This window comes from Lycorma delicatula, chromosome 8 (genome assembly GCF_047948215.1).
Source record: "Lycorma delicatula isolate Av1 chromosome 8, ASM4794821v1, whole genome shotgun sequence".
NCBI classification, from domain to species: Eukaryota; Metazoa; Arthropoda; class Insecta; order Hemiptera; family Fulgoridae; genus Lycorma; species Lycorma delicatula.
The window spans coordinates 10132346-10154852 of NC_134462.1; the positions used below are offsets into that span (position 1 = coordinate 10132346).

Here is a 22507-nt window from a genome sequence, read left to right on the forward strand (position 1 = left end):
GCAGTGAAAGTGAAGATATAAAAAAATTAAAAAAATTTTTAATTTATTTATTTTAATTGAATTATAATCTGTGTATATACGTATTGAAATTGAAATTAAGATACTGAAATCTATGAAGAATTTGGAGCATTGGATTTCTTTCAGTTCATAGAAAGAAACAAGATGAACGCTCTACTTATGATAGAAAAAAAGTGTTATCTGCTGCAATTGTAGACAGGTTTGAGGACTTCCGCTAGCAATCATCTTTATAAGGAATGTAATTATGAAGAAATTTAAAAATTATAGCTGGTAATTGATACCCAGCTGATGATAAAATCAAATGCGAGACTTAAAATTAGTTTCTGCTTATAAACATATAAAAAGCTCTTTTATCTATTCAACCCAACCTAATATACTTAGTCTATCTTCAACAATCAAGATAATATACATATCAGCAATGAAGAAGGAAATGAATTCATTTCAACAAACAAGTATGCTGTCAATGAAAAAACTTTCGAAATAGCATTTGATTCTTTCTAATTGTATAATAAATTATGTTATTACTTTTTATTAATACAAAAAATATATAATGTATAAAATATTATATTGTCAATTTAATTTTTAATTTTCAGTAAGTATTAGCATTGACTGAGGGCACTGCAACAGCAAACAAATCTAAAATTGAAACACAAAATTAGCTTATTAAAAATAGTTAGTGGTGGGCTAAAACAAGGTACGGCCTTGTTTTAGTACAAAACTAAAAAAAGTACAAATCTAAATATTGTTGATAAATACACTACGAACGTATTGTATTTATCAATACGTTCGTAGTATTGATAAAACAAGGCCGTACCTTGTTTTAGTACAAAACTAAAAAAAGTACAAATCTAAATATTGTTGATAAATACACTACGGTGCTACTACAATTACACAGATAAATAATTCATGTTGACTTCTTCATAATAGCAAATATAAAATCCAGGGGTTTATCCATAAAACTGAAACCAGCTTACAAATGCAGATTTTTATTCATTTGAGCAATCTATTTATGTTGAATACTCTCCCAAACAATCATACTTTTTCCAAAACTCATGAAGTAGTCACTAAGCAGCTAATAAGATGATATGCAATGTCCTGAGCTATGTTCAAATTCAGGTAAATGCTTAATTCAATCTGGTACATTTTTTTTGTTTTATGATTTCACCATGTAAGTCTAAAGCTTGTCAATGGGATATGGAAATGGAATTTTGTTGCATATGAAAAACACCCATGCCTGACTTGGGATTCAAGCCTGGGACCTCCAGATGAAAAAGTATGAGATGCTACCACTGTCCAGCAAGGAAATTTTACTTTCTTGTAAAATTATAATCTGATTTTCCCTATTATACAGTTAAGTAGTTATAAAACCGTAAATTACTAATAAAACATAAAAATAGAGGCAATTTACTTAAATAGAGGCAAAAATCTAAACATCATAATTTTTTGAAATATTTTTTAGTTAACAGGGAAAAAAGGTTTCACAAAGAAGAATTTAGAAGAAACGACAAGAAATGTTAACCTATGTCACAAATTTATCTTTAGTTAGAATATCATACCATTAAACTGAGATATGGGCAGATCTACCAAAAAGATTGTACAATTCATAGCCTTACTGCAAGAGGATAAGTGAGATTGCTGGATAAGTTGGAACACCTTTATGAACACTGGCAGACTTAAGTTACATATGCAGGTTATAACAAATTTTATGTGAAAAAAAATTCTTATTTCTCCGGGCAGCAGAAAGGTAAGAATTTGTTATATAAAATCAGATAGACAGGAAAAATAAAACAAGCACTCTGAACATCTGCGGTATAGTTTTATTAAACAATAACAGTTTTTCATTTGAAAGATCACAATATATGCAAGAGAAATTTTTCATAAATATTTATTTATATTAAATTACATAGTTCAAAGTTTAACATTCATTTCATTAAGTAATTTTAAATTAAGAAAAAAATGTTAATGTAACTTATTTAAATAATATATAGGTCCTTTATTATGCTGTACTTTGCCAACTTTTCAAAATTAATAAAATTTTTTATTAAAAAAATCATAAAAAAAGGTTTTTTATTAACTGTAACAATATTGTTACAAAATTTAAGACTAAATTGCTTTATTTTTGGGTGTATGCTTGAGAGAAACCAAATTTGGAAAAAATACACAGAAGTATCATCCTTCTCGAATTTAAAATAAAGCAGGTATTATATTTCTAGAAAAATAATTGAAAGCAAATACACACATAGAAAAAACTAGAAAAGTTGGCAACTACAATATGTATTTGGTGTATATGTAAATATGTATGTAAACAAAGGCAAAACACACATACACTTAATTTTTATTATGCTTTAAGGTATTATTTTAAATTAGGTATTACTAAATTCATGTTTACTAATATAGTACTGGATATGCAGGTGGATCAGCAAGGCGTAAGGGCAAAATAAGTAATTTAAAAATGTAAGTAACTGCTTTTTCATTAAAGCATAATTCTAAAAACTCATCAGAAATTTCTTAACTTGAAAAAACACATACCCTTATTTTACATTTGCAACGCATACCAAAATATATAAATCACATTTAAAAAAAAAAATCTTAACATTAAAAAAATGTAACTGAATTATTTTTTTTTCCATCCATTCATTCAAACACCATTTAATAGTTACAATAGCACATAAAAGTAGTCTGAAAATGAAATACATTAATAAACTATGCAAATAAATTAATAGACTCTTTTATTAATTGTATTTATTTACACATATCTGACAATATTACACAATATTGTTAGAGCTTATCCTTTCACATTAGTGGACAGATACACAGAATGTAATCAATAGAATATAATATGTATTAAAAGGTTTATAAATAATTTTATACTGCCCAACTGTATTTTGTTTAAAAACATATTTTTAGAATCTCAAAATTATGAAAAGGGAATTTTTTTAATTGTAATTCTTACGTAAGTGCTTATTTATAAATAAGAAAGAGAACAATAATTTTACTGGTTTCAGGTAAAAATATTTATTTTCAAGGAAAATCTTATTCTTCATCAAATGATGAATTTACAAGATACTTGTAGGTATCATATTAGTAGAAGCAGTACAACATACTCTAGCAGTAAACAATAATTTTAACAAATTATTTAAAAAGCAGCATAATATAATCTAAAAGTTAAAAATTTACATTTATTAACTAATAATTATTAGATGGGTCCTGCCAGAACACTGATTAAGCAGCAAGGCAGTGATAGATATATATAAAATTGTTTTTAAGTGCATTTTACAATTCAGAAAATTAAAATATATATATATATATATGAGATATATCTCATATATATAGAATGTCAGTGACAATACATAGCTTAATATATTAACATATGTAATATTTAACATATTAAATAGAGACATATCTCTTTTACTACAAATAAGTTATCGCATCGATTAAAATTGACATATTTGCAATTAAATGATGTCCACTTATGTGAAAAAATTACCTTCCATAAACTGAAAAAAGCCAAAGCCAAAAAACAATCACATACGTATATGAAAACTGTGGATCAAAAAAAATTGCAATTTTTCTTTTTAATAAAAATATTTCATAAATTATGATACATTTCCAAATAACATTTAGTTAGGCCACATTTAAACACGATTAAAATAAAACAAAAATTGTACACTTAGCACACAAGTTAGATCATAATAATAAAATTATTCTATTAAATAAAATTAGTATTTTATTATATAATCCAGGAAAAGTAAATCTGTCCTAATTATGCAAACATTTAATAAGTGCACCTAATCAGTGCAACTACTACTATCAGTAGAATTCACAACTAATACGAGTCATGAATCAAAAAAGCAATTTGTACTGTATGGAGAAGTGAAATTTTGGAATGTCATGAATCATCAGGGGGAGTAAAAATAAAATTTTGGCATATATATGCATAAATATATTTGGTATATGTTGAAGAAGCCACAGCCTGTAATTTAAAGTATAGCATTATAAATATCCCAATGCCTGTAAAATTATAATCTAATTTTACAGTTCTTATTTGATGACTGTACCAGATTAGTCTCTATGATGTTCTTAGTTTATGAATGGGGTGGCTGTGAAGGAGTCAGTTGAGTCGGATTTTATTATTTTCATATTAAACAGTTCTTTTGCATCACCAATTAAATACTTAATTGTTCTGGATGTTTGTAACACAGTTTTCATTTTGGAACCTTTCAGTAATTTCAATGTAAATTTAGTTATATTTTAATATGTTCCACAAAAACACATTTATCCTTTAATTTATTTAAAATTATTTACTTTTTTTTTGCTGGTTATATTTTTTTTTTTAATTAGTCAAAAACATTATATGGTTAGCTTTTCAAATTTATAAATTCATTTAACAGTTACCCTTATTCTTTGGCAAGTTTTTATTTTTACACACACTTCATAATTTAATAAAGTAGATTTTCTATAGCTAGTTCTTGTTTTTACATCTAATTAATTTTCTTTTCTAATATAAAATAATTTTGCATGCATAGTATTTTAGTTGTTTTTTGCATATATTAATTATCTTATCTTCATTAAAATGATTTGATATTTAGTATATTGTTGATTTTATTATATTGGGTTTGACATCATTATTCTTTATATAAAACATTGTAATTACAATTGAAAATGAATAAGGCTTAAAATACTCATTTTTCAATTAAGTTGAAAGTGAAAAATAACTGCTGCCAAACCTATTTAGGCTAGAAGCTGCAGGGATGGTGGCGGTGATTATCCTTTTAAGTATTTGTTACAACAAATCTATACTTATTAATGAATAATGAAATTAGCAAGGGAATCTTTTCTATATGGGCATGTACATATTTTTGAATTTAAATAACACACATAATAAAAAAATATTTTAAAAAAAATTATTTTATTAATGGTTATAAATATATATGTTTTTTATATGTTTTTTAATGATAAAATTATATCTTTACAAATAATTTTTCATCACATGAAAAATCACTAAGTAATTACAGTTAATAATATTTCTACAAATAACAATAATTTATATATTCTAAATCTCAATATATAAAACATATAATATAAAAATAAATATACACAACAGTTGTAATAATATTATTGAATAGTACATCAAATTAGCTGTATATTTAATCACATACATTCATTAAAGTAATGGATTTATAATTAACAATTAAAAAATAGCAACAGCAAATGGGGAATGGGAGAGCAAAAAGTAAAAAAGAAAAAATTAAAATTTGCAATGTGTAAATAATTTTTAAAATTAATTTATTTCAGCCTGTCCATCACACACAAAAGCAGATGACGTGACATTTTTTGCATACATATTCATTAATATCTTAAACCCACTATTTTTCCAGTATAACATTAAGTAAAAAAATGAAAAAAATATATAAGGCTTTATTATACCAACGGTACACTTTCACAACCTAAATTTGTTTATTATTTCAATTTTTAATCATTCAAATGCTTATTAATCACTCAATCATTGAAATACGTAATTAAATTAAGAATATATATAAGCATTGCCAACAAGAAATTACAATGTAATAAACATATAAAAAAATTTTTATGAGTAGCAAAAGAATTACATTTAAAAAAATTTTAACACATTTTAAGAGTTAAATTAATCAGAACACATAAATGATCAAAGAATCACATATTGCTCAGCATATTTACATTTGATGAAGCATTATTTAGTTAGCATAATAAAATAAAAAGAATTTGTTTGTTTCAAGTAGTTAGGCTTAAAAAAAATATATAACAAAACTTCTTTGATAAGACTAAATAAAAATTTGTACAAGGAGTATATGAGGTAGGTTGCATGCATCATGTAAAAAAAATAAAAATAAAAGCTAAAAATATATAAATTTTACAGGCCCAATGGTACCATATGAAAAATGCCAATTTGAATTCAAACCCATAACTTTCTGAATGAAAGACTGAGACAGCACAAGGTACATATATATATTCAATAAAAAATATACAGAAATAAGCTAGATAATTTAATAATAACTTTTTTCTATGAAATTTATACATCTTTCTATAAAATGTCAGTTTTAATAAAAAAAGACAGGCTATCTTTAATTCTTGTTCCTTCTATAGCTAGATGAGAGTTCTAGCTGCCCTCTATGATTTTATTTATAAAAATAATGACTTCTCTCCCAAAAATTCTAAAATAATAAATATTAACAACTAATAAACAATATTAAACAACAATTAATTATAATAACATCACATAATTTTTGGTATTTTTTTTTACTATTTTTTTTAATTTTTTATATTTTTATTCATTATTCACTCCTTTCACAAACAAACATATTTATATTAATACCTGCAACTTTAATAAGTAATATTTATAATATGTAGTAGAGAATATTACTTATTAATTAGTTTTTCAATAGTAACAATATAAATAAATAAATATTGGTAAGAACTATTTAATATATATACTACATAATAATAATAGTAAAATCTTTGCATGAAAACAAAAATTTTTCATTTGAATTTTATTATATACAACAATCAACATAAAAATAAAAACAATTTCAGATTAAATATTTATAAAAATACAGGAAATATTCACGTTCACATGATGATTAGTATCAGTATCTATTAACATTAATAAACACTAGTTAATTTTACATATTCAAACAATTTTAAGTACATAGCACATAATATATTTAAACAATCACACAGTATAAATAACAAATATATCTATCTTATGGTTACTTAAAAATGATGTGTTTCACCAATTTCTTTTACTGCAATTTTGATTCTGAAATATGAAACATAAATTTAATTCTGAATAAATATAGTTTTGTTCATCATGCACCATGATTAAATATATTTGGTCACATAAAATATTATTTCGGAACTTTTAATGGATGAAATGACAGGTGAAAAAATTCCACTCTTACCAGGAATGGAACACAAGACCCCACTAACATCACCAATTTATAATGTCGACATTACAAACTGGCCCATCAGTTATTGTATTATTGTTAAGATATAAATCTTTATAAAAACAATTACATGTTAGCTGGTATGCAATCAGGCTTCAACAAGTCAAGAACCATAATTTTCTATTAAAAAAGTATGAAGCATCATTATACTACAAACATAGAAACTACTATAAGGTAAATTTGTAAGAAGAGATTTTAATTGATGTTAGACATTTTGTTATAATATTATAAATCATAAAAAAAATTAGTGCAACACTTTCTTTCAACATAATACCAATAAATATGTAATTAAAAATGCATTTAATTTATAATACAAGGAAATACTTCTCATGCATCTCACATTTAATAAGCACACAAAATCAGAATACATTCGACAATAAAGTAACTGACAAGTATCTCAGCAAGAATTCTGTTCACATTTATTACTAATAAGTTATCTCATCAAAAAACAAAATAAATAAATGCACATATAGTCCATTGACTTTCACTTAACTGCGCAGAATGCAAAGTATTTTTATATACTATATATTTTTTCAAACTCATTACGTTTGAAAAAAAATTATATAAAAATATAGTGTTTTAAATAGCACAAATTCAAATTATGTAAATAAAATTAGTTACAAAAAAAAATTAATGTAGTTCTTCCACAATAAGGAAGAATTACAATCCATTGAAAACTTTAGTAGGATTAATGTTATAGTAACAATAAAAGATTAGTGATTGACAAAAGATTAAATGAAGCACATCATCCAAGATGATAAAGCAATGCATCTTTAGGTTTCAATATTTACTTTTAATAAATATTATGATGAGAACGATGAAGAGGCTGTATTACTGAGCATCAATCAATAAGTTGTTTTGAACTTTTCAAACTCAAAACAATTTATCATACAGACAATAATTGGCTTACCATTTCACTATTACTGACGATGATAAATACATAAATACCATCTAGCACCGCATTACCATGAAGTTACTAATAAAACTTGTTTAACAGGTCATTATAGAACATTTAAAACGTAGGAAATTGCAAAAAAAGCTACATACATTCTTTTTACCCAGATATTAATTTTTTTACAGATTATGCCAAGATAGGATTTTCTTGCTGACAAAAAGATCAAATGAATTTTTCCTAAAATCTGGTTAAACAAATTAACTCAAAATCCTATTTTAATAATTAATATTTTTACATGCACTATGGCTGTAAATGAAAATATTTCTTAAAATTTAAGAGTGAGAAACACATATTATTTATAATTACAAATCCAAATTATTTTTGGATTTGGTAAAAATTTTCCATAAATTTTTTTAATAAAATGCTTACCTCAAACATGATAGAAAGAAACAATAAGTAAGCGATTACAAAAAAAAAAAAATGAAATTACTGTAATGTGTGCAGATCTGCGTTAAATGCCATACATTTACAATGAATATAAAATATAAGAATATTATATGAATGATGAAAAAAGGAAATCTTTTGATAAACTGTTAGAATATGAGAGTGCATTTGATTAACAATTTACTATGTATTGGTAGGCTGGAAAGTATTAATAAATTCTTTTAGTTTAAATAATATCTAACAATCTGTTTTATAACAGCAAATATTAAAATAACCAGACCATGTGATCAAATTCAAAGTACTTTCTTTTGAATGTATGTAAAATAATAAAATTCACTTTCCTTGACCTTGACATATCTGCCAATGGGGTTAATTATATTAATCCTGTAGTGAAAAGTTTTATTAGGTTATTGCACTATTTATTACTCTGTAGAAGAAACCTGGCTCACACTATAAATCTTGGCTTCTGACTAAATTACCTTACAAAAAAGGTAATTTAACTTCAAGTTTTGAGTACCATAAAAACACATGTAATCACATTAGCTGTATTTATTAATATGAGAAATAATATCTGAAATAAATTTTGTTTAATATGACAAAATAGCTCAGACATAAGGAGGGCACAACCATCCAATCCTGTACAATAAAGTAACATCACAATTTCAACCAAAGAACTCATGCGACAAACATCAATGAACTAAAAGTAAAGGAAACACTTTTAAGAAACAAAAAGACAAAAAACATTCTTTTAAGAAAACCACTTTAATTCTACAATTCAACCACAATTCTACATCAACGATTGACAATTGTACATTGTTACTAAATATACATAAATAAAATACTGATAACTTTCATCTTATTTTAGACAACAGAATACAAAATAAATAAAAATACAGGAATGTGCAAGTAATAATAGGAATGATAGGCAGATAGAAATTATCAGTTACTTGGGATACTTAGCACTTTTTTAAAAAACTCTAACTTTTTTATTATACAAGAGCAAACAATTCAATGATCATATAACAGAATTCAATTAAGACTAGCATTCATAAGTAATCTCAAAATTTTCATACACCAAAAATAAATCAATCACCTAAGTTCCTACAAACCCTTTCATTTCTGGAGCTCTTTACTTAACATTTTAGAACATCATCAATGTTTTCATCAACAAAGATCTGAAATCCTACCTTGACAGTTTGTGAAATCCTACTTTGACAATTTTATAAAGTCTTTGTTCATAATTTTGGGTCTTTTTAGTATTAATTACTCTGTACTTGTTCATAATTTTATCTCTAGAAGTATCATCCTCATAAATATTTATTTTTAATCTTACGTATTTTCTTTCTTCTAAGTATTTTCAAATTTTACGTTTTCACTTTCACAATAGCCTTAAGTTAAAATTTAGTTTCATTTTTTTTTTTTAAAGAATTATTTTATATTAATCATCATAGTTGCTTTTTCAATATGTAAAGTATAATTTCCTCTTTTATTTTTCGTAGTGCGCTTAATATTCCATTTACAAGAAAAAACTTATATTGTTTTTAAATAAAGAAGATATAGTATAATAAATAGCTTTCAAATATAATCTTATATTTTTAACATCAATATACAAAACAAGTTGTATTACATATTATTCAGTAACAGGTAAGTAAATATTTATAAGGTTTTTATGTATATTTTTAAATACACATTTCAAACTAAAAATTTTAAATAATTGATTCATATAAGTTCATAAACACAGGACCTCCTCTTTCTGCATCTAATAGTAATTTTTAATTATTGGACATTTGTATTTTTAATAATGGCATTAAATCACTGATTCCCCAAATAAACTTTAAATTTGTACATGTACATGAAAAGATTCTAAATTCTGTGAAGATTGCTGTCGAACCTAGAACTTACAAATGGAAGACAGATGCTATTGATCTGTTATAGAAGTTGATATTGGATTTAGTTTTTGTTTGATATACTCCTATTACTAAATTCATCTCATATTTCTTTTGACATTCTGCATTATCATGTAGTTTTAATAATATACATTTATTTGTCATTTCATACTTTTAAGTACATGTCATATGTCATAAGTAAATGAATTTAATATAGTTTTGAAGTATTATTTCATTAAATTTTTTCTGCTTATTTTTTCATAAACATATCAATAGTTAAAACTCATTTTAATTGTTACACGTAATTTAACAATTTAATTTTACTTCAATGTATTAATTTTATGAGAACAAATTTTAAATTAAAAATCCTGTTAAAAATATTAATATTGCTTTCTAATAATGAATTATATATAATATTTGTAATCATTAGATAAAGTAGAATCAGATTTAATGGTGGGGGTGTGTATATGTAATAAGAAAGGAACAAACAACATTCGGTAAGGTCTTTTGTTTTAATATGTATATATATAAAACAAAGAAGAGCGTGGTAATATGGATAGACAAGAGGGTTACAAGGTAACCCCCTGTAACCTACTTTAAAAGATAAGTGGTGTGAATAATAAGTGACCAACAAATTACAAATGAGAAAGAATTTAAATATTTAGGGAAAAGAATTAAAAGAGTAAAATCCTATAACAAATGAAAATAGAAAACTTAAAAATTACATTACTGTATAAGTTTAATTCTTTTCTAACAGATAATATATCCTGGAATTAATTTAAAACTTAACATTATAATATCACTTCTGAATGTAAATATTAAAAAAGAAAAACAAAATACTTGTTCAAATACACTTTATGTGACTGAACACTTGATGTATTTAAGGATGCTTAATCAAATATACTTAAGTATAAACATATCTGAATTCTAAAGAAAGAAAAAATGGAAACACTAAACATATTCCAATAAAATTGATTAAAAAAATTAAAATCTCCTAACAAGTTACAGGAAAACAAACTGAAATACAGAATAAAGTGTTATGGTATATATAACAATAAATATAAATGTTTTAAATAAAAAAAAAAAAACAATAAAAAGAATTACTTTTAAGTATTAAAAATATTAAAATTTTAAGTTAAATTTGAAACATTGTACTATATCATTTTTTTTTGTATGTAAGACTTCGTTTATACACATGTAGATGATTAAGACTAGTAAAACAAATTATGCACACTGATGATCAATACCTAAGAACATGCACGATTTAATGATAAAAAAATGTGACAAGAGTTGCACAATCAATACAAATAAAAACTTAATACATATTTTCTAATAACCCATTCAAAAATTAAATTATTCATACATTGTTTCAAAATAACCAATTTTAATATTTATTTCTGAATCCATATTGTGATTATTATTGGATTAAATTAACTTAAGAGAAATATATATATATATAGAACCATTGAATCATATTTACTAGAAATCACAAATATTCATAATGCGATATGATTTTCATACTGTAGAAACTAAAAGAAGGATAAAATAATTTCATATTTATACTGATACAGATAAGAGCAGAACATCATTCAAACTAAGTAAAATTCTTTCTCGTAACACTGAAATTTATGGAAAATGGATACCTTTTAAGGAGAATACTTAAGTGATAAAGTGACTTGCCAAACAGATGTGTAATAACAGAACTGATAATTGCCACAGCTAAACAAAATTTATAAGTGCATTATAAAATATATTACTGAGCTCCTAGTATGGCCTAATATTCAGTGAAGTAGCAGGCTTTTTTCTAACAGAAAATAGTAATATTAAGACCGATTTAAAATATTTTATAATTAAGAAAACTTAATAAAGACTGTAGTTAATCGTAAAACTTGAGAAACCCAGACCTCAATAATAAAATTGTATTTTGAAAATATATTCATTCTTAACAGAAATGACGGGGAAAACTCAATACACTCTTATTTTTATGGGTTATAAGTGGTGTATTTAGGAAAATGTATTACATAGGAAAAAATTATTTTTACAGCTGTTTTGATAAAAAAAACAACATTTTAATTATCTGCAAACTTATGAATGCATAACGTTCTGTCCAGTTTTCTTAATAGAAATAATTAGCATTTATACACTTACACATTTTAAAAGAAAAATTTTAGTGGAACAATACAACTAAAATCTTTGTTTCCATGGAAAGATTCTGGAAGAAAATTTACAACACATATCTTACAACTAGAAAATAATTTAAATTAAACATTTTCTATCTCACAACAATTAAATACTTCAAAAATAAGTAAATCAAATTTTTACACAAACAAAACAAAGTAAAATAATTATTAATATAAAAAGAAAATTATTAATTACAACATGAATACAGAAAACTAAGTTAAATGAATAAAATATATATATTGTAAATGTTGATACTTCAACAAAAAATTTAAAAGTAATGGACCATATAAGAAAACATTTTAGTAAAGAAATTAACAATTTTCTTACTAAATTTAGTAAGGAAATATGAAAAAATATCTATTAGAGACTAATGACCACAGTAACTGATGCCAAAGCACTAATGATTGCTACATTTATTAGAGGTTTAGCCTCTAATAAACCGTGCAGCAGCAGATACTATTAAAAAAAATCAAAAATGAATTTAACAAACAGAAATTTTATATTTAAAAATAAAAAAAAAAATTATGAAAAAATATAAAAATTAATAAAGAACATAAAATGAAAGTAAAAAACAAAAAAATAAATAAAAACTGAAAAGTTTGAAAAAAGGAACAAAGAAGAATGAAAAAATAAGAAGTAACAAAATGAAAAATAACAAAACAAAAAAGATAAATAAATAAACAATTAAACCTATACTTAAAATCACAGTTTAAAATGCCAATTGGCAAAACATTTCTTTTTTCTGATTGGCGACATTAAGCGTTTGATTAGTTGTATCATGTCATTTGTACACCTAAGGCTTCTCGGCAATGTTCATAGACGGCGTAACTGATGCTGACGGCTGGTATTACTTTAATGAAGTTTGGTGTTAATCCAGTATATAATCCAGTAAATCCTTCACTTACAATTATATGCCTGATCATTGCAATCATGCTGGTCGTGCTACCCCCTGACACTAAACCAAAAAAAAAAAATCATGTTAATAAAAAAAAACTAAGGATTACTAAATTTTATAGTAAATTAAACAATCAAAACCACTCCATAACTATTTAATTCAAATACATACTTTATATATAACTTATTCACTTTCTGTCCACAAAACAATTGATGAAAAAAATACAACATTTAAAGACAAGCATTTCTACACTAAATCATATGATCAATGTTTTTTTTTAAATTTACATGCAGCCAAAAAAACTCTGATCATATTATTATAGTTGTACTTGGAATATAATTAGTTTTAAAAGTGCACTAGCTTTAATTGCTCTAAGAAGATATAACAAATGGTTAATTTGTTCAAAATTTGGTATAACAAACTGAAAGCACTCATATGCTGCATAAATTATATACTCAAAGTCTAAAGTATTTGTATCCCATTTTTGAGTTACGAGTATTGGTTTGCATGAAAATGCTCCTGCTACCACCCCATTCGGTCGCCCTAAAGCATAAGACTGAAGAATGTCTGTTTTAAATCAGTTTAGCGACCACTGCCATATAACTAGCTCTTAGAGCTAACCTAATTGTGTGAGCAAACTAAGCATAGTGCCACACACCACTTGCTTCTGTGTCTCACCACTCACTTGTCATGTATTCTAAAATAGGTAAGTCCATCCATCAACTACTGAAATATATATGACATTCAATAAATTAAATATCTTGTCAAGACAGCAATTCACTGCCACGCCTAGGTTGCTGAATGCCAGCGCAAGTAACTGTCCATCAATATTAAAAGTGCTTGGAGCTTTAATTGAATGATGGCCAGCCATAACTATCTTGTAGCTTCCCACAGCAGTGAGGTAGGATTCTTTCCCTAAATAAACTACTGATGCCGGTTGGACAAAAAACGGCATCAAGAAACACCCACACGTTCCGACATTCCGACAATGCAGCTTATGCCACATTGACTCGCCGCTTATGAGTGGCCAGTTTTCCCCTTGACACGTTCCAAGGTGGCCTGAGTTCTGCCCCCTCCCCCCAAGAGCTGGGCAGTCGAATATCATATCTTCCGTTTGACTGTACCTTCCTGCAGACGCACAGCTCAACAGCTGCCAGACGGAACCAAAACAAATATTGGTTCAAGTTCGGGTGGTTGGAGAGCACCTGGGCACGTTGCCCTTAAAAACAAAGGAGAGGCGTACCATATCCCCAAGTCCTGTATAAATCTATACAAGGACCTTCCCTTAGTCGTGGTGTGCCATTCTTGCTGCCATGCATCCATCGTGAAGCTGTAAAGCCTCCTCTGCAGGTGGGAGGTGGGAACAAAATTTAGAACCATTGCATTGTGATCACCATTCTACTCTGGTACAGGCCTGGCTCAAAACCACATCCCAAATACCTCAGCCTCCCTGCCTCTTCGCAACTTCACACGGCCACCCAAACTTTCACCACTACATCGATTGGGAGAGCCTTTCCCATTACAGTGGTCGCCTTGTAAGAGAGATTGTTTTAAAAACACCTCTCAATTTAAGGAGCTGGGCACTCCTAAAATTCTGAATAAGTGCTCTATTAATGTCCAACCTATGCACCCAAACAGACACAGCATAAGAGGCCATATACTCTTGAAGACACCTCGATTCAAAATGTACAAATGACAGCCCATAATCAATCCTCCTAAGCTTGTGCATCACAGAAACGACGTCTGCTGCTACTTGCCTATCATGGTTGCTAAACAGCAACTTCTCATCAAACAAAACACCTAGGTACTTATGAACCTTTACCTCGGCTGATCACACAGCCTTTATACTTAAGGTGGGGATTATGACTGTACAATAATTTGTCTGCACCCTTGAGAAGCATATACTTCATCTTGGGCACAGAAATCTTAAAATTTTGCATGTCCATCCAGCCCTCCACGGTCGACAAAGCTGCCTGCACCCGGTCTTCCAGTTTCGGTCGTGAATTACTACAAACTAACAGAAGACAGTCATTGGCGAAAGCCTGGGCCATGCATGACTCCTTCTGGGAATGTCAATCCCAGAAATCTGTCAAATACCAGGTTCCACAGCAGCGGACCAAGAACGAAACCCTGCGAGCTTCCTCTGGTGACAGACTTTTCCACAGCCAGGAGCACATCTCTTAAACAGAGTTGCATGGTTAGATAAATAGTCACGCACTATGGCCTGCAGAGTTATGGGAACATTGTGGCATTCCAACTCATTGAGGAAGAACTCCACAAGGAAGGAAATGCTGCCTCTATGTCTATAAAAATTGCCAAAACATATTTACAGTCGGCACTTTCCACCTCGGCAGAAGCATTTAAGAAACAATCCTCGGTGCCAACCCCTTTCATGAAGCCATACTGGCCTTGATTTAGAAGACAGTTCATATCGATCCATTCCCAGAGCCGTCCACAACCAGCCTTTTAAGCAGATTGCCAATAACTGGCAAGAGGCTGAAGGGCCGATAACTGTCGACCTCACTCTAATCCTTTCCTGATTTTAAGAGCACCCTCACCAAAGCCACCTTCCAAGAAGTTGGAAAGCAACCACAGATAAGGTGCCCCAAGTAAATTCTGCCAAGCAGCTCTCTTATGACAAGCAAAGTGTTGAGTATATAAAAAAAATTATATTGTATAAAATTATTACAATTGTATAAATTATTATTATAGTATAAAATTATCATTGTCTTTAAACATATGCATGAAAATTCACTAGAAGAGGTTGATGCTTGTGCATAGGCATAGCAGATGAATGGGAATTTAGTATATAAAATATCCCAAACCTGATCAGGATTTCAACCCACAACCTTCTAAATGAAAGTCTGAAATACTGCTATTCTGTAGTCTTATCTTCTGTAAATTATACGTCTTGGAAACTGATAATTTAACATGGTTCCATTCCAATCTTAGTAGTAAATAATTTTCACAATATTTTTGTTGCTAGTTGACTTTTCATTATATAATTTTTCGTTTGTCTTAAACCTAATATATTTCAGCATTCTATCTTTTTAATAATAAATTGGCCAAATAATAAAGTACGGGCATACTTTAACAACAAACCCAACAAGCATTTGTAAAAATAACAAATAGAGATTATATATATAAAACACTGAAAATTTACTTCACAGAATCTGGGGCATTCAGTATGGGTGGGGAGTACTACAAATCAGTGTCTATGTAGCTTATTAATAAGTTTTTTCAGATTATTTATTTATTTTTACTAATATACTACTTTAGTTACCTCTTTGTGCTTGCATTCTAGTTCGCACCAAGGCCAAGGGGTAGCCACAAACTTGACCACAGGTGCTAGATGCAGCCCCACAGCCAAGTAGAAGCCAAGTGCTTGGAGTTTCACCACCATATCTATCTAGGTAACACTTTTTTAATGTCTATAAACAAAAGAATAAAATAAATATATATAAATATAATAAATTCAGAAATAAAAAAAAGTGACCTATAATTAATCTATGATCAACAGCTGATCTATAGCTGTACTAATAGATTGTATGAGTCTTTGACCATTAAAAATGTCAACCGTAAACTGCAAACCAGTGTTAACTAAAGCAATGTATGAGAACTAATTTAATAAAACTGTTAATGTAGATTCAGCCAATGACATTTTGTTATTTCACACCATTTAATTTTCCAGGATGCTACTCTTTGAAATGTTATAGTCTCTCTTACCTTTTTCATGTGAATACCCATATTTCCTAATGCAAATAAGCATTTAGAATCAAATTAAAATAGTTGCAGTAAAACTAACAGTAACTAATAAATATTATTAAGCTTTGAATAACTGTACTAAAAAGTGTGTAAAGGACTTAAAATCAGCAACTAAAAACTATACTAAAATTAGGACAAAATTGTAATATCAGCATTAATTAAAATATCAATTTCATGTGGTAGTTTAACTTTTGATTCAATTTTGCATAATGTACAAAATTAAGTAATTAATGCAACAATAATGAAGGATATATTGGAACATTACCCAGATGCCAACAAGTATCCCTGTATTAACGTTATGTGCCTTAAAACTCAATTGACATAGGACAAGTTCTTTATGGCAACTATCCTGTACTGACTATTCATCACACTGGCTTCAATATTCTGTTACAATTGTCAACTAGCTATTCTGCAAAATTTCTACCAATAAAAATGTCACTAAGCATGCATAATCAGACCAGACAACATGTTTCATATATTGCAGAGCAGGTAAGTACACAAGCATTTCTGTACTTTTACATTTTTATATCTTTATGATAGTATTTTCTACTCAAAATAGTTTTTAAAAATTTCCATCCTTGTCCTCTTCAGATAAAAATATTTGGACAATCAGTATCAATAACTGCTATGTACTCTTACTTATAAAATGTATAGTTTCCATTGAATCTCTCAACATGAAAACTGTTATAAGAGTTAAAATTAAATTGAATAAAATTACTCTATTAAAATAATCACAAACATTAAAATATTTAGTCAATTACAATAGATAATACAGTTACTGATATTTCACTGAATTTCTAAATATATCAACTGTTAATATAACGATTAAATTAGATTATATATGCTTAATTAGAATAATCACAAACATTAAAAAAGTTATATAAGATTATAATAATTAATAGTCCGTTGTTGATGTGTACCATTTGACTATTTTATTAAGAGTGAAATTATTTATCTTTTTCTCATCCACAGTGTTGCCAATAAATAAACAAATTTATTAAATATTACATATGATCAATTTATTACATACTCAACATACATGCCTCTTTAAATTTGTATTTTATTTCCTTTATGTATTCGACATGCCTCCTTGATGTATGTTTTGTACAGTACTATTTATTTAAATTAGAACTCGGAAGCACTTTTTTAGGTTTACATCAGAGGAATATTATAATATAGTAATGTACATAAGTAAACAACAAAGTCGATTGCTGATTAGGAGAACATAATGCGGATAATATTCAACAACAAGAAACGTACAATAAAGCAACCACAATTCATACTCGTCCACAATACCCGACCTCCAAGTAGCTGGATTACAGGAGCCGCCACGACTCCCAGTCAACTGATTACATATCTAGTAGCTGGCTTTCTTACTCTACCTGATCATCTAGATTCTAATCTCTATATTCTACCATCTATATTTTATTTTATTAAGACTCACTGCCTGGATCTGATTTTTTATTTTGGTTTCATTTGTTTTTATCGCCAACAATTGTAAAAAGAATACAACAAGTGCAAGTTAAAGACATTATATAGTCTACATATCTTTCGAGTTTTTTCTTATTTACTAGAATTTGATAGCCTATTTCTGTATATCCTAACAATATTCCTAATTTTGCTTTCATACCACTGGATTTTTTTAATTGATCTGGTTTTTTTAATTGACTTCTGTACAACTTTAAAACGTTGATACTAAGGTTTTTCCCCAAAAAAATATTTCCTAAGGTCTTTTATGTTCAACAGTGTTAGCTAGAGTTCTATTTTTCAAGTAAGCTGCTGTTTTTATTACTTCTAGCCAAAAATATTATTAACTTCGCTTCACCAAACAAACACCCTTAGCCATATCCATAATCTGCTATGCCATTTAAACTGATGGATATGGAGAATCATACATATATCCTTCTTCCTAACAAACTGGACATACAATTGCACTTACCATTACCAAATATTAGATTTTTTTGCTGATAAAATTTAACTACTGACAATCTATGAAACAATTAAACTTCAGGCTTTAATATTTAATATTGATATCTTATTAAATAAGAGTATCTTAAATAAGTATAAATAGTTATATCTTAAATACGTATTATTTAACATAATAATACCTTTCACCATAATTGCCTACTGTTACATTTTCAAAAGGTAAATTAAGCATTTCAGTTTTTATATATATTGCGCATTTCATATATTCTGATTTTATTTCTTTTGGTACACCAATTAATAACTCATTTTTGCCTAAATATTTAAATAATTATGCCTATTTTAGTGGTAATTAACATACAACCATCTCCTAATTTTACATTGAATGGTTTTTCCAAAAATGTATATTCATCAAAAAAGGTTTCATTGTTTACAATATGATCAGCGCAACCATTATAAAGTATCCAATCTTATTCTTACCTAATCTCTTTTTATTGTTATTAACCTCAGATTTATTTACTTCAGTAATAAAAGAATTTCTACTGCCATAAGGTTCCTTTTTATGACCATGACTACAGATTTGTCATCAGATAACAGATAGATCACATTATTGAAGCATTAAAAATGTTTATAAAATTTCACATAAAAGGACATTGACAACTAGAAAAGTTTATAAGAAATAATGATTTTTCATTTCTGCACGGTTTCCATGAGGCAATAACTCGAAAAGAAGCGCCCCCATCACCACTTGGCACCAAATAATTTTGTTAACCTTTTTTCTGAACGATGAACAATCATGGTCATTGTCTGAAAGCCTTATTTAAGAAAATGCTACATCACAAGTTGCACTATTAAGATGTATGTAATTTTTACACAAATTTTCACAAAATTTGAACAGGATAGATAAAAATAAAAAAACAAACTAAATTTTATTAAGTGTGATTACAGAAAACAGACTGTAACTGTGATTAATATGAAGTTATAAGATGAATTAACTAAGACAGGTATTAAAAAATTTATCACTTATAAATAAAGTCAGAAAACAATGCATTAGGTATCAACAGGCTGATAATCAATAACTGTCATCGTATACTTTTAATAATAATGGATGAATTACCTGGACAGTTAAGCATATTTTAAAATGCCATTCTTCCCTGAACTTTTTGGATAGAAATACTCTTTCTCTCTCTCAATCAATCTCTCTCTCTCTCTCTGTGTGTGAGTGTAACCTGATAGTATCTTTTAAAATTATGTAGCCCTTAAGTGCAGTAAAACATCATGACTCAATGTTGTAAGTGAGATCTGTTAGTCATATAAATAATAAAGATATAAAAACTGAAAAATTACCTCATATACAGCGAGATCTATTCCTGCATATGGTACAATACCAAGCAAGTTTGGAACATATCCTCGGTAAAAACAAATTATACCTTCATTTATGTAAAATTTTTTTGCTGCATCAACTATTCCTCGAAATTCATTGGTTTTACCCAAAGCTAATCGAGTTTTCAATACCTAAGAACAATAATTGAAAATTAAGAACAAATTCAATTAATTTATAATAATTTACTGTAGTTCAAAATACTAACATTTACAAACATGGATAATTAATCATTACTAATGTAAATAACTAAGGAAAAGTGAAGAAATTTTTATTAAACATTAATGGGATATACATAATTAAAAACACACCTACCTAACAAAGGAAATTAAATAATTATTGATATTACTTTACAAACAGTAATTTCAAATCTAGAAATAGAATCGCTCTTCCAAACTGTCTTTCTCTTATAAATTATTTTACAATTGCTGTTTTATATTACATAACTTAATATATTGTACTGGTCCAAATTTGAACTATCTAAAAAATTATTCTTTTAATTACGTATACAAAAAAGCTCTTGTATATATTTCAAAACAGAAAGTAGAGGAAAAACATTTTTTAAAAACTAATATTAAAAACTTTACACGGCATATAATGCAATTTAAACTGCATTTAATGTAAATGTAAACAGGAAAGTATGCAAAATATAGTATGAATCTCATGATTAAACATGACTGAATAAGATGGTAGCCATTATTACATTTTATAAAAAAAAAAAAATAGAGATCAGAGTAAAAGGATATGGCATAAAATTATAACGAAATTCATCAGTTTTTTCTTGCTGTATAACCTATTCTCACTTTACCTATTTTGAATCATTTATTAAGAAAATTTCTGGTTATCTATAGATAGATAACGGCTTAAAATTACACTTATGATAGATCTTCTCTAAGAAACTTCAGTAACTAGAAATATGTTACAATGTTTTTAAACAGAAAAAATAGGGGGAAGCATAAACAGAAAAATCCTTCAAAAAGTATATAAAGCAATATTTATTAATTTAAATAATATCACAACAGCTCTGAAGTCAAACAGCTTTTCTGAAATTGCTACTGGATCAGAGTTCAGGTAACGGCAGTACTATCTGGGTCATGATAACATTTTCATCACAAATAACTCAAAAAGTATTGACTCTACAAAAAAATTTTATAGAACATTTTTTGCTTAGAATTTATTCATCCATCGATTTCTGCAGTTATTTTGAATTTAATAATTACCACCCCCCGCCAAGGGGTGGTTCACCCCCCCTCACCGCACTAGGGTTAAAGCACACATCAGCACTATATAACCTTTGTTCTTTGAGCTATTCCCTAATTACTGACCAAATTAATTCTGAGCAAAAAACAATCGAAACACTGGACTACTACTGGTCTTTCACACAAACAACTCTAAATAAATTTCTACTGGTCAAATTCTATATAAATTCAGTTGATTTTATAATAAATAAACTTACTTCTAATGGATAGATTACAGATTGACTAACTGCTCCGGCAAAAGAACCGGCGACGAATCTTTCACCAATATTAGGTTCAGCATTATTTACATTGCTAATATGTTGTTTAGCTTGCTCGTATGTCATAAATTTGATTGCCGATTCAGGAGCTATTTTAAGGACGTTGATGCCATTGCCACGCCAAAGGCTTCTGATACCCCCTTCTTGTATCATATCTCTGCAAATCCCTAATATACTTTTACCATTTCTTCCGTGAACCTAAAAATAAGAAAAGCAATTTCTTAATCATACTAAATTACAACCAATAGTTTTTTGAAACCAAAAAACAAAAGAGTAAATTCATAAAATATAAGCATAGTAAAATAGATTAGCAATAAAATTAGATATAAAAACTCACAATAACCTGAAACAATTAAATGATTTTGATCACACTTCATAACTTCATTAATGTAATGCAATTTATCTTCACAGGATATTGTATATTTAGTGATCCCACAATTTGGCAGTTAGTATAATCTACTGAATTTACTATCCATTTCCAAATTCTATAAACAATCATCTTAGAATGAATCACCTTTTGATTCGAACTGTTCTAATAAACTTCCAGGTGTAAAAAAAGTAAACAAATGATTTAATTTATTCAAATAAAGTAATTAAAATGATGAATAATCATGTTACAC

The 22507-nt window shown here is 27.4% G+C and overlaps 1 protein-coding gene across 1 annotated transcript in view; it reads right to left on the bottom strand.

Annotated features, from left to right (window-relative positions):
• Positions 1–1828: 1828 nt before the first annotated feature.
• Positions 1829–22507, bottom strand: part of SCaMC (Short Calcium-binding Mitochondrial Carrier) — a 200064-nt gene continuing 179385 nt past the window's right edge. The window contains exons 6-9 of the mRNA XM_075374084.1: positions 21828–22085; positions 20338–20505; positions 16586–16733; positions 1829–13362 (exon numbers count right to left, since the gene is read on the bottom strand). Of these exons, the coding sequence (XP_075230199.1) occupies positions 13184–13362; positions 16586–16733; positions 20338–20505; positions 21828–22085 (753 nt within the window). The 3' untranslated portion in view covers positions 1829–13183. The remainder of the gene's footprint in view (positions 13363–16585; positions 16734–20337; positions 20506–21827; positions 22086–22507) is intronic.